This window comes from Gymnodraco acuticeps, unplaced genomic scaffold (assembly GCF_902827175.1).
Source record: "Gymnodraco acuticeps unplaced genomic scaffold, fGymAcu1.1, whole genome shotgun sequence".
NCBI classification, from domain to species: Eukaryota; Metazoa; Chordata; class Actinopteri; order Perciformes; family Bathydraconidae; genus Gymnodraco; species Gymnodraco acuticeps.
In genome coordinates, this window is record NW_022990851.1 from 117909 (window position 1) to 133967 (window position 16059).

Genomic DNA, 16059 nt, shown 5'->3' on the forward strand with positions numbered 1-16059 from the left:
GGACACTATAATTTACAGTTTTTTACCATGTTCAATCTGAATTTTCTTTAAAATAAAAAACATCTATATTGAATCTGACTTTTCTACATCCAACTCACAGGTTTATCATTACTTTGAGAAAAAAGATTATTTATTTAACCCTTTTAGAAGATATGGTCATTTGTTCTGGGAATGTCATTTTCGAGCTTGAAACCTGAAAAACAGGCTCGGGGTTTAACAGGTTAAAGACTGTATATAATGACTATTTTGCACATCCCTTTCAAGATTTCAAGATTTTCTAAGGTTTATTGACATATCATATAGGCCTACACAACTATGGTGTAGTTCTGCATTGAATGAAAAACTTGGGTCGCAGGTTCTTCAATAGTGTATTACAAGACATCTATCAATATTTGTGCATACCTCCAGCAATGTTAACTATGTTGAAGCACTTATTTTAACTGATATTATACATATGTATTATACTCTTATAAGATGTATGTAGATTTTTCATCTCCGGCCTTGTCAGGTATTGAACAATCAATAAATAAAGAACACAGAATTATTAAATATAAAACACAGAATTTGTGTGATTATACTAAATGATTTACAAATAAACACCACTACATATTTACAACTGTTACACATGCTGATGCAACGCAAATGTTTCCAACTTGGGATCAATAAAGTATATCTTATCTTAAGCTGATCGATGGCTACTGCCATATTTGCAAAATGTGCCTCTGAACCTTGACAAGTGCATGTTTCAGGCTTATCAATTAATGTAATGTAATGTTATCAATTAACAACAGGGGTCACAGACATAAGACCAGCTGTTAAATAAAGCTCTTCTGACCTTAGCTGGCATGTGTGTATATATATATTAATGCTGCCCATTATGGGCACAAGCAATTTGCACCCATTTATTAATTATATGTTTTAAATGTGAGTGTTTCCTATCCCCTAAACCTCCAGGGATGTACACAGTTTAATACTGGCCACTTCTTATTATGGGAAATACGAAAACGTCTTTTAAAACTACAACTCCCAGTAGAGACGTGCCATAGATACAGAACATGTTGCGAAACAGAATAGCCAGCATGTGTAGTTCTAGGGACGCGGTGGACCCGTTCAAATCCAGTTTTGGACAGTCTGCCGTGGTTCCATCCCATTTCAAGTGCTGTTCGACGCTCGGCGTAACCCTCGGAGCACACTCTCCAATCACAGAGCTTGAGGACTATCACGGGGTTTGTCAAGCGAAGCGGAGAGAATACTTACTTCCCGGTGTAATATTCTGTAAAGCAAATGAGCTGCTCCGACCCTCGGTCCTGACGGACTCCAACTTGTGTTTATTAATCAAACAAATAAATAAACACAAGGATAATGATGTGTTATTGTTGAGTAAATGGAGAATTGCACAGGGGAAAATAACGTATCTATGCCATAAATTTAGATGCGGATTTTGTTAAACTAATATGTTTGCGCTGTGGACCAACACTATACATTGACGGGGAAGGGGGTAGCAATAAAGATAACACCATTAAACAGTTACACAACATAACCGAAATAATATCGATAGCAGCGTCCCTAGCAACCACCTTGGTAACAATGAAAACGTTATGGACGCAATTTCCTGAAGTAATCTTCGTAAAAACTAGCAAACTAAAGATCATGTACATCCACTGCACACATAATCTGAAATAACAACTCATATTTCTCGCATCAAATGACATCAAAACGCTTTTTAATGGCCAAACTAACTTTAAAATAGGCATTTTCCACCGAGAATAAAACGAAGTTCGGCCATGTTTTTTTTTTTCTGCAGGGAGAAATTTGAAGATCACGTGACATAGACGCCAGCCATTGGAATGAATGGAATGCAGTTGGAGTTCAACCAATCACAGAGCTTGAGAACTAATCACGGGGTTTGTCAAACAGAGCACATGGTGTAGTCCAAACGATAGCTAAGGGATTCTGGGTAGTGTAGTGTCTTCTGCTATCCTTTACTCCGAAAAAATATTTGTTTCTCCGAATCGAAGGGGAAAAATACAAAAGCACACAATTTAAACCAATCAATGTTGTGTAATTAACAAGGATAATCTGGTGTTTTTGAGTCGATGAGTAGTGCAGATATCACTGTAAAATCAATCGACAGTAAGAGGAATACTTACTTCCGGGTGTACAATTCTCCGTTATCCAATGGGAATGGACGCTCACATTGCCTTTAAGGGCAGCCGACACAAACGAATGCCGTGCTTCCATGAGCGTCAAATCCCGCCGCAGATGGGAATACATTGCAATCAGTTGAAAGCTATTTGCGTCCCTTTATGAAGCTGAAGGAGCCTAGGAGCGTCACAACTGCACGCCACGGACACTGACCAAACGTCGCTCCTGGACGACTATGGAGTGACAGTGTGTTGTGCAGGGAGGTGGATGCACCTCGCACAACGCACCCAGGAACGAACGCTAGCTCCGGTCCTTTTCCCGTGAGTGGACTCGATGTCCTGACAGGCTGGAGTTTGTGCAACCTGCACACACTCCAGCTCACCATGATTACAAATGGTGAAATGCAATGTAAAATTACCGAAAATCATACCAGCACACAAAATCACAACCGCTCAAACCAACTACTACCGCAAATTAGGCAGAGAAGGAGTCCAAGAAAGTTGCTCCCCCATGTGACGTAATATGACGCGTTTGACGTATGACGTTAAAAAAAAAGCAGTTTTTAGTAGCAGAGCTCAAAACGGTTCCTTTCCCTCTGAATTCCTGCCCGTATGTCTCGTAAAACATGTCAAATCCTCCATTCAGTTTTGAAATTGTAATTTTCAGGCAAGGTTAAGCATAAATCTAGTAAAAAAAAACAAAAACTTGCAAGTTGCTCTTTAAGTGTTTCATTCACTGCATAACTTCACCGTAGTAGTTTATATGACAATAATTCATTGAATCCTGAATCTGAAATGTACATATAGGTTACTTTAATACATTATCCATATCTTATACACTTCAGGTGATTTTTGAAGAGGTGAAGCTGCATCTTTGAAATTCCTTCACTCTTTGGAGGGTGTCTGAACGCTTTGTAGAGCTTGGTGTCGTTGTGTTTGAGTCTGGCCTGAAGGGAAACAGACACATGGCCACATGTTGCCACCATCAAGGAGCCCAGGCCATCCATGAAGAACTCTGGAGGCAGAGACAGACATTTGCCATTTAGGAAAAAAAGCCAACTACGATCATGTACAGCAACAACTGAAAGAGTTTAGACCCACCTCCACTTGGACTGAAAACCATCTAGACCTACCTGAGTGTGCTACCCTCTTGAGCTGAGGGTCGAATCCCACCCTCTGTACGGCATCTGTACGAGCCAGGAAGAAGTTGACCACCCCACTGACCAATGAGCATTGTGGGTAACCATGAAGAGAGTGGAACTTCCCTCTGGACTTCCTGTACATGCAGCCACCTTCCGTTTCGTCTCCTTCCTCATAGATGAGAGAGAAATAAAACTGCTCTCCTCCTACTTTACCGCCGAGCTGAAAGGAACAGAGAGACAAGAGAACTGCTTATAATCTGACTACCTGTGTACCTGCTTTGTAAAGACTAAATAATTGTTGGCAATTGGGCACCATCTCCAAAACAGGCCATGGAACCACGTCGGTGCAAAAGGGGTATGGAAGTCTCACATGCTTCATAGCTCGTAGACACAACAAGTGTTTAACACATGCTGACCCCTTTAGAAACAGTCTTACCACGTCCAGTTCTGGGACCGCCTCCATCACCTTCACCATCTCTTCGATTTTCGTCCACTTGGTAAACAGGAAGTCATCGTCTACCCACAGGAACTACTTGGTGGTGACCTGGGAGACCGCCAGATTCCTGCCAGCAAACCAGCCCTGATGGAGGAAACATAATTGGAATCTTTTTCAATGGTTTTCCTAGGTGAGAAGCACAAGGCAATGGGTTGAAAGCTAATACTTAATGTCACGTCTCTTTGTTTTGTATTGTGCTGGTTCTGCCTGTTGTGGAAACTCCACAATTAATCACATTCTGGTAAGAAATGAACAAACATAGAAGAAATGGTGACTGGCAACAAAGTAATTTACATTAGAGTCTACCAAATGGAAACAAAAGATACAAGTGAGACATGTTAACAATAACAGGTAACATCCGTTTGATCATTTGCCTGACGATGGTCCTAGTGGCACCCTTCTGTCTGTGAAATACAGAAGGGTGCCAGACAGGTGTATTAAAAGGTGCACAAGGTGAGAGTAAGTCCTACATGTGCAAGTCATGAGCAAGTCTCAAGTCTTGACCTACAAGTATCAAGCACGTCCCAAGTCACTGTGGTGAGAGTCAAGCAAGTCAAGTCAAGTCATACGAAATTCTGATGAATAAGCCCAGTTTCCGCATTTAAATCTGTTAAAAAACAGTGGTTATGAAAATGGATTCAACCCACACTATGATCTTCATTACATACACAGTTAATCATTTGAAATTTAATTTAGACCAATGACAATCATATTAGATTCATATTAACCTCAAAAAGGCAGAATTCCAGGTAAGAAAATCATATATGGCATTTACACATATTCAATTTAAATGTCTGTTAACACTAGAACCGCCAACAGCGTCAGCGCCTAGAGAGAGATATCATTTTCAAATCATTTCATTTGTTCCTCTTCATAATTTCCTTATAAACTAAGTAGATTTAAAACTCACTTAATTGGGTTCATTTAGAAATTGCTTCAGTTTATCATCATAACAGATCAAAAAGTTCAGATTCATTTTACAATAAATCAAGGAATGATGCACTTCTACAAACAAAAACAACATCATTAAAACATTTAAACAAACTACTAAAAGTAGATGAACTACATTATTCAAAAAGTTTACAGTAACTTCTGATAATCTCTCGTCTCTCTCTCTCTCTCTCTCTCTCTCTCTCTCTCTCTCTCTCTCTCTCTCTCTCTCTCTCTCTCTCTCTCTCTCGCTAACACAACACATGCTCGCACCTTTCTCTGTGGGGTTTCTGTAGAGACGAATGAAGTTGGATGTTGTGGTGGTCGTGTCACTGATCTTTATGCTGCAGACCCTGCATACCGCTGTTCTCTTCTTATTAGCGTCATCGACAAAATAATCCTTGAATCCAAACTTGACTATTTTTGGAGTAAAGCTAGCCGCTGCCATGTTAACTGAGACTCCTGTCTTTTAGCGGGTTGCCAGGTTTGCGCGCACGGCGCTATAATCACATTTCGAAACAACTAAACGTAATATTTCACTACAAAAACAAACGCAAATATTTAATTTTAAACAGTCAAGTCCTTTCAAGTCTCAAGCTTAAGTCAAGTTTCAAGTCATGAATACCAAGTCAAAGTCAAGTCAAGTCTTTTATCAATGTTAGGCAAGCAAGTCTCAAGTCAAAAAATATGCGAGTCAAGTCATGTGACTCGAGTCCCCACCTCTGCAGACAGGTGTATTAAAAGGTGCAGAGGCCTCTGATCACCACCATACAGACTAGTTGCTGCTCATAGAGTCCTGTTGTGAACCCGGACATGTTGAGTACCCCAAAGTGTTAAATCAGAAATGTATAGTCACACCATTGCACAAATCTCTCTATTTCAGAGTGGTAATGTCATGATTTCACCAGCCTCCTGAGGGGTCCCACCGTATCGAGGCCTCTCTCCAGACAGGTCCGACCGTATCGAGGCCTCCCTCCAGACTGTCCTCAAGAGAGGTCTCACCGTATCGAGGCCTCTCTCCAGACTGTCCTCAAGAGAGGTCCCACCGTATCGACGCCTCTCTCCAGACTCTCCTCAAGAGAGGTCTCACCATATCGAGGCCTCCCTCCAGACTGTCCTCAAGAAAGGGTCCCACCGCCTTCGAGGCCACCCTCCAGACTGTCCTCAAGAAAGGGTCCCACCGCCTTCGAGGCCACCCTCCAGACTGTCCTCAAGAAAGGGTCCCATCGCCTTCGAGACCACCCTCCAGACTGTCCTCAAGAGAGGGTCCCACCGCCTTCGAGGCCGCCATCCAGACTGTCCTCAAGAGAGGTCTCACCGTATCGAGGCCTCCCTCCAGACTGTCCTCAAGAGAGGTCTCACCATATCGAGGCCTCCCTCCAGACTATCCTCAAGAGAGGTCCCACCGTATCAAGGCCTCCCTCCAGACTTTCCTCAAGAGAGGTCCCACCGTATCGAGGCCTCTCTCCAGACTTTCCTCAAGAGAGGTCCCACCGTATCGAGGCCTCTCTCCAGACTGTCTTCAAGAGAGGTCCCACCGTATCGACGCCTCTCTCCAGACTCTCCTCAAGAGAGGTCCCACCGCCTTCAAGGTCTCCCTCCAGACTGTCCTCAAGAAAGGGTCCCACCGCCTTCGAGGCCACCCTCCAGACTGTCCTCAAGAAAGGTTCCCATCGCCTTCGAGACCACCCTCCAGACTGTCCTCAATAGAGGGTCCCACCGCCTTCGAGGCCGCCATCCAGACTGTCCTCAAGAGAGGTCTCACCGTATCGAGGCCTCCCTCCAGACTGTCCTCAAGAGAGGTCTCACCGTATCGAGGCCTCCCTCCAGACTGTCCTCAAGAGAGGTCTCACCATATCGAGGCCTCCCTCCAGACTGTCCTCAAGAGAGGTCTCACCGTATCGAGGCCTCCCTCCAGACTGTCCTCAAGAGAGGTCTCACCATATCGAGGCCTCCCTCCAGACTGTCCTCAAGAGAGGTCCCACCGTATCGAGGCCTCCCTCCAGACTTTCCTCAAGAGAGGTCCCACCGTATCGAGGCCTCCCTCCAGACTGTCCTCAAGAGAGGTCTCACCGTATCGAGGCCTCCCTCCAGACTGTCCTCAAGAGAGGTCCCACCGTATCGACGCCTCTCTCCAGACTCTCCTCAAGAGAGGTCCCACCGCCTTCAAGGCCTCCCTCCAGACTGTCCTCAAGAAAGGGTCCCACCGCCTTCGAGGCCACCCTCCAGACTGTCCTCAAGAAAGGTTCCCATCGCCTTCGAGACCACCCTCCAGACTGTCCTCAAGAGAGGGTCCCACCGCCTTCGAGGCCGCCATCCAGACTGTCCTCAAGAGAGGTCTCACCGTATCGAGGCCTCCCTCCAGACTGTCCTCAAGAGAGGTACCACCGTATCGAGGCCTCCCTCCAGACTTTCCTCAAGAGAGGTCCCACCGTATCAAGGCCTCTCTCCAGACTGTCCTCAAGAGAGGTCCCACCGTATCGAGGCCTCTCTCCAGACTGTCCTCAAGAGAGGTCCCATCGTATCGAGGCCTCCCTCCAGACTTTCCTCAAGAGAGGTCCCACCGCCTTCGAGGCCTCCCTCCAGACTGTCTTCAAGAGAGGTCCCACCGCCTTCGAGGCCTCCCTCCAGACTGTCCTCAAGAGAGGTCCCACCGCCTTCGAGGCCTCCCTCCAGACTGTCTTCAAGAGAGGTCCCACCGCCTTCGAGGCCTCCCTCCAGACTGTCTTCAAGAGAGGGTCCCGCTGCCTTTGAGGCTTCCTTCCAGACTGTCTTCAAGAGAGGTCCCACCACCTTCTAGGCCGCCCTCTAGACTGTCTTCAAGAGAGGTCCTGAGACCTTTGCTACCTTCCTGCCCGGCCCCCAGAGATTCCCCGCCCCGGAGTTCCTCTCTCTTGTCTCTGCCCTGTGCCTTGTCTCCAGCCTTTTGTGTGGCCTGGTAGGTGGAAGCTAAGCCCCTCTCCCACAAAACCAAATGGGCAGGAGGATTTTGAACACTAACATTAGAGTGTGTGGTTACCTGTGCTGGAGGCATGATGTAATGTTGGATGTGATCTCCAGTAATCTTCTCTATTACAAAGCTGTCATCTGCGATGATGACTTCTATGTCTTTGTAGAACTGCCGGATGCTTCTCAACAACAGCTTGAGTTGTGGGTAGCGAAGGAACGTCTTTGTGGTGATGGTGACTTGAGAGTTGATATCTGACATAGAGAGAAGAAGAGTTATTTCAAGAAAAGACACATGAAGACATCATGAGATCCCCTGTCCATGCTGTTAGCTCATGGCTGTTCTGTTTACGTTTTCAGATCTGAACCGATCTGTTCAATTTGTGTCTGGAATTAGGAATGGATTATTTCAACACTAACTGATTTTACATTGGTCAACATTAACAGGATTGGTGAAGTAGTTTGGAATCCCACAGGAATCTCTGTGGGGTTTCTCTGGAAGTTTTTCCTTGTACGGTGTGAGGGTCTAAGGACAGAGGGTCTAAGGACAGAGGGTCTAAGGAAAGAGGGTCTAAGGACAGAGGGTGTCGTATTGTCATACTGATATTCTGTACAAACTGTGAAGTCCACTGAGACAAATGTAACATTTGTGATATTTGGCTATATAAATAAACATCGATTGATTGATTGTATATACTATACAGCATTTTATATGGCTCACTGATTGATGCGTGAATGTATATCCCACAAAGAAGAGAAGCAGCCTTCCTGCCATGAATGAATGAGTGTTTTGTCTCCACGCTGAGTGAACTCCCACCTGTTCCCATGTCGTACAGGACTGGAGGTTGAGGCTGTTTGATGGTAATGGGAAACACAGCCTCATGGTTCTCAAACTGGAAGGATGCTGAGAACAGAAGAGGAAAGCTGTGTCTCACTGATAATACATTAGGTAGGGCACACTAACACATTTCACAAACTCTAGATTAAACACCCACAGAAACACACATTTATACAAACAAACCTGTACAAAACATTGACAACTTTGCAATTCTATTTGATTACATGTGCTCTTTTAGGGTTAGGGTGAGGGTTATCTTGTGCATCTCCTTGCTACAAAGACAGATTTAGTATACAAAGACAATTCTTTATGTCATACCGAGGTCTCCGGTGTGTATGTGGTAAACAGTGCTGGTATAGGACACATCAGCCAGCAGCTCATTGAGGGCCTCCAGGCTGCTGGTCTCCATCATCAGTCGGCTCTCACCATTACCTGTCATGGGGAGAACATACTATATGAGTTTATCTCCACCAAACATGTGTATACTTTTTCATTTGTTTAACCAGTCACATTTAGTTAGAGCTCACCTTGGACCTGCGCTCCTTCAGCTGGAATCACTGTGCTCAGGACTCCTTTGGACACTTTCAAGGAGACCTAGAGTCGACACACTCAGTAAATCTTCATCGTTTATTTTGCAAGACAAAAAAACACATTGCTATCTAATCCAAAGATTAGGCAGCCCAGGAAAAGACGTCAAGGTGGAGAAATAGTTTAGTATAGTTGCCAGAATAGTGTACCCCAAAGTATTATGATAGAAATGTATAGTAGGGTCCCCAGCACATAGAAGCTGCCGGATGCTAACCTGCTTATGTTGGGCAATTTGCACGATTAGCATAATTAAAATGAAAGGCATTATAGCCTATGCAAACAATATTGGAAAAATGGCTTAGCTGATTTGGACAATTTTGGTGTGGTTTTGGGGGTAATTGAAGATACTTTATGCATTCCTGACATTTTCAGGATAAAAAATGGCAGTTTTAACCAGAAAGTAGCCATATCCTGTTTTTCAGGTCTCACGCTCGAAAAGGACATTCCCAGAACAAATGACCATATCTTCTAAAAGGGTTACATTAATAATCTTTTTTCTCAAAGTAATGATGAACCTGTGAGTTGGATGTAGAAAAGTCAGAATCAATATAGATGTTTTTTATTTTAAAGAAAATTCAGATGGAACATGTTAAAAAACTGTAAATGATAGTGTTCGTCCAAAAAATATTTTGTACTTATAGTGAAAACTACCCTTGTATGATGGGTTAGTAGACTAAAAGCTTTAGGAATCCAAAGTACAACATATAATAAGTACCCTTTATCAAGATTGATGCAAAACAAGTGATATTTGACCTTTTTAGACAGATTTAGCTAAAAAACCCTCTTCTGGGGCCATTTGGGTGGGTTTTCCATATCTCTGGCCCCCCTTCTTCGATTTTGACATGTGACATCTCTTTCTGACCGTTAGAGCCAATAGAATCGAAGGGAAATCGTCCCATAGACTCTCATGTTAAAAAAAAGGTTGCGTCTTTGCGCATGCAATCTTCTGCAGAGCGTAGGAATGGCCTGCTCTGATATCTTGAAACGGAATTGCAGTTTTATTGCTTATGGATTATCAGAACATTTCAAAGGGGACACAGACACATTGTATATTAACCTATGGATTAACTACAGCATCGTTTTTATCGTTTTAATGCCATTGAAGACCAGTTTTGAACAGACAAAGACAAGGTAAGCCATGTTAGCGTTTTTGGCTACCTAGCGTGACATGTTTTGATGTAGGTTTTTGTTATTTTCTCCGCGAATTTGTAATCTTTGAGTGTTGAGGTGGGTACCAATAGATTCTGTGTCTTTACGATCATAAACGATGTGTTGGATGTGCAGCTAGGATAAGTAATAAGGGTGCTTGGAGTGATTTCCGTTGCAGTAATAGGTTAGCATTTTTCGCTCGGGTCTAATTCAGAGGCTCACTGTTAGCATTGTGTGTTTTTTTTTGAGAAAAAAAAATGAAAAAGATTAGTTAAATGAGTTTTTTCCCGTTATATGGATATAAAACATTCATAGTTTATTAAATATGAAGGTTCCTTAGACGTTGTTTCCTGCAAATGACGCGATTTCGGCCCCGGATACGGGTCCGTGGGACTTAAGAGGATATTTATACTTTCCGTTGACTGATTTGACTACCATGAGCCGTGTTGAGATGATTGGATATCGAGAGCACAAGATTCACATTAATATCTGACCATTCAATTTCAAATAATTAGCAATCTGTCCAATCCAAATGATCCATAGTCCCCTAAATCTCCCAAATCAAGCCACATTTAATCACGATCAGCCCACAGAGAGTGCATACAGTACATCGGCATTTTCTGGTTAAAACTGCCATTTTTGATCCTGAAAATGTCAGAAATGGATTCCCCAACAACCAACAAAACCAAGCCATGTTTTAATTATTGTCCACATACAGTAGGGTATAATTGTAATGAATGCTCATTACCCCGACATAATTACCCAACATATGCAAGTTAGCATCCTGCACAGGGGAAGCTGGGATGCACAGATAGCCCACACCAGGAAAACCCAAGATATCTCAATGGTATTGGAATCGGAGGAAATCACAAAGTAAAGGCCGAAAGTTAAGAAGGGGACCCAGGTTTCTCTGAAGGAGATCAGATGTATCTGTGGGATCACACCAACCGTGTAGTTGCTTCTTTGTGCTGCATGCAGTGCTAGACCTGAAATCAAAAGGAAGTGTGCTTTGATACTCTTCATTTACACAAGTACACACTGGTTATTAATTAAACCTCTGGTTTTGTTGACTCTGTACCTGTGAAATGAAAATATATCAAACATCCTCATCCAGCTTCGTGTCTAACTAGTTCCAGAGCCATTCATCAATATTTGTTCACTGTATTTTAAACACAGCCTTCTGTTGTGTCACAATGCAGAGTAATGAAAGGACAACCTGTACGGTGTAGCATACTTGGGATGAAGGTGGGGGTCATAGGTCGTACTTTGAAACCCTGGATAGGGTACTGCAGGGGAGAGTTAGACGGAGCATACAGCCGTGTGGATAACACAGACTCAGTCCTGTTGGGGAGATAGGATGTGATCCATGAAGAAATGAAAGTGCTTTATGTACAGCGGGAGATTTGGATAAAACTGCAAATGCTGTGGAAATGATGTCATGATGTTATACAAAATAGCGGAGAGGCAAACGTTGCCCTATTTAAAGATGTAGGCACGATCTGTCAAAAAATGTTTTTAAAAGGGTAATGTTTGAAGTTACCAGGGTAATTGGTAATGGTGGTATAATAATGGTGTTAATAAAACACATTTAATACACCCATATTACGCCTACATTACACTGTTATTAGACCCATATTACGCCTACATTACACTGTTATTAGACCCATATTACGCCTACATTACACTGTTATTAGACCCATATTACGCCTACATTACACTGTTATTAGACCCATATTACGCCTACATTACACTGTTATTAGACCCATATTACGCCAATCTAACAGCAATCCTACACCCATATTACACATATGGCCCACAGCTTTTACACCCATATTGTACCCACTACTATACTACACTTTTATTAGACCCATATAACACCCACACAGCACAAATATTACACCTTAATTGCACTGTTTTTACACCAATTTTACACAAGCCCTTCAAATGACTGAATCCCCCCCAGGGTACAGAAACCATTTAAGGGTTGAGTAAAACAACTCAATATTTCTTCCACCTCTGGATTATGGATTTAGTAGGGGTGGGGGAAATAATCGATACAGCATAATATCGCGATACTTTGCGCGGCAATATTGTGTCGATACACAGACGCCAAGTATCTATATTTTATGATATAAACTGTAGCATATCCCTCCGAAAGATGGTCGTACACTTGACTGATGATTTCTAATTGATTGAAAACTAAAAAAAACAACGTAAGAGCTACACAAAGACACAAAACAACAAATACATTTAAGCTACATCCATATGAGCATTACTTTAGCATACCATTCAACAAGTGAACTTCAAATAGTTATAACAAAGTTATAATACAGTATATAAACTAATAAAGACACAAAGCACATGTTTATATTACAGTTAACACTAACCGTGAGCCTCTTGCTAACACTTCAACGTAAACTTTATCCTTTGATATCGGCGTATTTAAATGTTGATATCTCCGTTAATGTCTCTTTATCTCCGTTCTTTTTCTCCGTCTTTGCTTTGGGAACAGTGACTTCCTGCTAACAGCGCAAAGTCGCCTTCTAAATAAAAGCATGTCTATAAAACAGGAAGTTACGTTAAGATGTATGCAATCGCAATGAAACAAAAACACTGAATCTCCTTTTCAGGTTCAAAGAAATCACATTGGGTTATTTACATAAACTATTCATATTGCCAATGGAAAGCTGCCGCTCCCTACCTGGCTTTGTGTCGTTGGAACTCCTTCTCTCTGCGTTTTATCAGCTCCTCCGCCTGATTCTTAGGCAGCAAGTTTTTGAGCAGCGTTGAACCGTTGGCACAGGTGCATGGACCAGGTGAGGGAAGATGACTCGGTGGAAGAGGGGGTGGCAACCTGTGAAAGTGGGGGTTGGATTGGAAGTCCTGAAGTGAAAATGAATTTGACTTCTTTGTCATGTTATCAGTAAAGAACCCCAATGACCACACGGTGAGAAGTGAAGCTAATTCAGAAGAAACTGTTTTTCAGGTGGAGACCCCACAAAAACAAGTCCGATTGTATAGAAGTCTATGAAAAAATAACCCTTGTTTCATTGGGATTTATTAGATAAGATCAGATGTATTTTATTAATCCCAAACAAAAAAAAGGCATTGCACATAAGTACAAATAAAAGAGTAGAAATAAACAAAATACTGATGACCGTGAAGATAACAAATCTATAGACTGTCTGACAAACAAAAACACTATTGAAGGGAATTCACCGCTAACATTTTCCTGATGAGTTCATGTTCTTGATCTCTCTTTTAATTCTTGTTCATTAGCATGATGTCCATTGAGTAGATCATGGTCCCACTTAGAGTTAAATATACTAAAATTAATATAAATATAAATATACATTACAACAAAAAAATAAATTGTATTTGTATTTTATTCTTTAAATTATTGTACAAAGTATATTACTATCGTTTCCATTATTTGTATTATTTGTATAACTATTATTATTTTTAAATCCTTTCGGATTTGTCATGGCTAATAACATATCTATGTACCTAACGCACGCACGCACGCACACACACACACACGCGCGAACACACACACACACGCGAACACACACAGTAACTTTACCTCTTTGTTGTTGAAGGACGGTCTCTGTTAGGAACAATATGGGTCGAGAAATCGACAGGAAATGTATAGTAAGATATAAAAACGCAGGTCACGATCACACACACGAGAACAGCAACAAGTGGTGCTCGTACAAAAACAGCCATCTGTAGAGAGACAAAAAGACAGACCATAGTCCAGTGTTCCTCTCCAGAAAAACTACCATTTGAAACACATTTGTTTGACATGTATTACTTTCAGAATGATGGTAATCCATGTGATTCAAAGGTCACAGTTTCACCAAATCAAAGTGTTGTAATAGTATTTACCTGATACTCCAGGTGTGTGTGTGTGTGTGTGTGTGTGTATGTGTGTGTGTGTGTGTGTGTGTGTGTGTGTGTGTGTGTGTGTGTGTGTGTGTGTGTGTGTGTGTGTGTGTGTGTGTGTGTGTGTGTGTGTGTGTGTGTGTGTTAGCGCGCTGCAGTGACACTCTGAGATATAATAAACCAGTCATTGAATGAAGACTATAAAATCTAGCCTAAAGGACAGCACGTGATTGGACGCTGCCGGCCAACATGCCCCTCACTGCGTACCAGTCACTGATTGGACGCTGGATGTAATGCATATTTACCTCAGTGCAGTTTAACAGTGGAATGAAGACACAAAACAGAAGACACTCAAGTGAATCCCTCAGAAGTTTTATACTGTTTTTTAAGCGTCCATTTCTAACATTCACAAACATGACGTTTCTTTTCTTCACATCAACTTACATTTTAAATATGTCTTCGTCTTCCTCTATCCTGGTTTCACCTTTTTATTAAGAGTTTATGATTAAACCAGGACAACGATTAACAATGCCCTGGCCGAGTTAATCTTTAATTCCTCACTTCTTCCTGTAATATGAACACGGTCTGAACACGGCTTGTTGTAACTTTATCCTCCTAAGGTCTTTAAGGCTTGCAAGCATGAGTGAGCACCACTAGTGAGTCACAGTTACAAAGCATCTATAACATTTCTACATGTAGTCAAATTGGACCATGTATCTGTAAAACAATAAATCATTACACAGTGACGGGAATTACGGCTCTTTGAAGGAAGCCGGATCTTATGGCTTCGTTCCTTTCAAAGAGCCGTTCAAAAGAGCCATTCAAAAGAGCCGTTCAAAAGAGCCGTTCAAAAGAGCCGTTTTTTTTAAAAGGGGGCGGGGTTACTAGGTTTATCTGCGAAATGATCACCAGGATAATGATTAACTGTATTGCCAGACTTAATGTCAATAATCGGCATTGTAAACATGACACAAGGTGGCGCCATATCCATGTCATTCATGTCATGTACTTTGAATGTACCCTCTGTAGTAAATTAAGTTGCCTTGCCTTGAATGAAATTCACGCAACTCTTAATATTAGATACTGTGTTTTTAAGTGGCGATGGAGATTATTTGTTGACCCTGCTTTAAAGGATATGTTGCCTTTACAAATGGTGCGCTTTATCACTGCCTGGGTTTTGGTTGAAGTGCATCCAATGCTGCTGCGTTTTCGCGTTTGGCTCATTTTATCCGAAAAACACGTCGTCTACCTGTCCTGTACCACTTGTTATGACTTCTCTCTCGCGCGTATTCCGTTAAGACCAACCCCATCTCACTCCTCGTGCTGAAACCTACCAATCAGAGTAGGAGGAATACGTTTGGGGAACAAAATCAAGCTTTTTAAAAGGCGAATGTATTTTGGCAGGCAGTGAGTGCGGACCAACGATTGAACGATAAAAAGAACGGCTTTCACCAAGTGTGACTCGGTTCCCTTCGTACCAAAGAGCCGGTCATAAGAATCGGCTTGTTCGCGACCGACACATCACTAAGTGACGCCCACAAGGATTATTGCAAGACCTTAATAATCCCAGGTCAGTTTGAGTCTCTTATCTTTCCATCTATAAACCCATTCATCTCAATCCTCTTGTTTATATCATATTCTATTTACGTGTATATAGACTTCTTGCACTATTCTTTCATTTTATCATACTGTACAATACATTTTTTCATATGTTATGACATACAATACTCACATTTATAAAAATAGTATAAAAGTACTATGCTCTGACTTAAGACGTGCTATATTACATTACATTTTGACATAACAATTGATTTGGCTTACGCTTTTATTCAAAGCGTCTTTTTAGTATATAATGTATACCATACATTTTCATATTTTCGCACCACGAAAACCACAAAAGGGACCAAACCTTTCCACAACATTTAACGGGTCTTCAGTGTT

At 42.0% G+C, this 16059-nt stretch overlaps 1 protein-coding gene across 1 annotated transcript; it reads right to left on the minus strand.

The window, feature by feature from the left end:
- Window positions 1-2965: 2965 nt before the first annotated feature.
- On the minus strand, window positions 2966-14177 carry LOC117557346 (beta-1,4 N-acetylgalactosaminyltransferase 2-like). The gene is given in 12 exon segments (XM_034233156.1): window positions 2966-3159; window positions 3278-3506; window positions 3723-3866; window positions 7732-7913; window positions 8476-8562; window positions 8815-8928; window positions 9024-9090; window positions 11182-11219; window positions 11468-11574; window positions 12935-13087; window positions 13817-13959; window positions 14122-14177. Coding segments are annotated over 11 exon segments (1458 nt in total). The 5' UTR covers window positions 14122-14177.
- Window positions 14178-16059: the final 1882 nt, after the last annotated feature.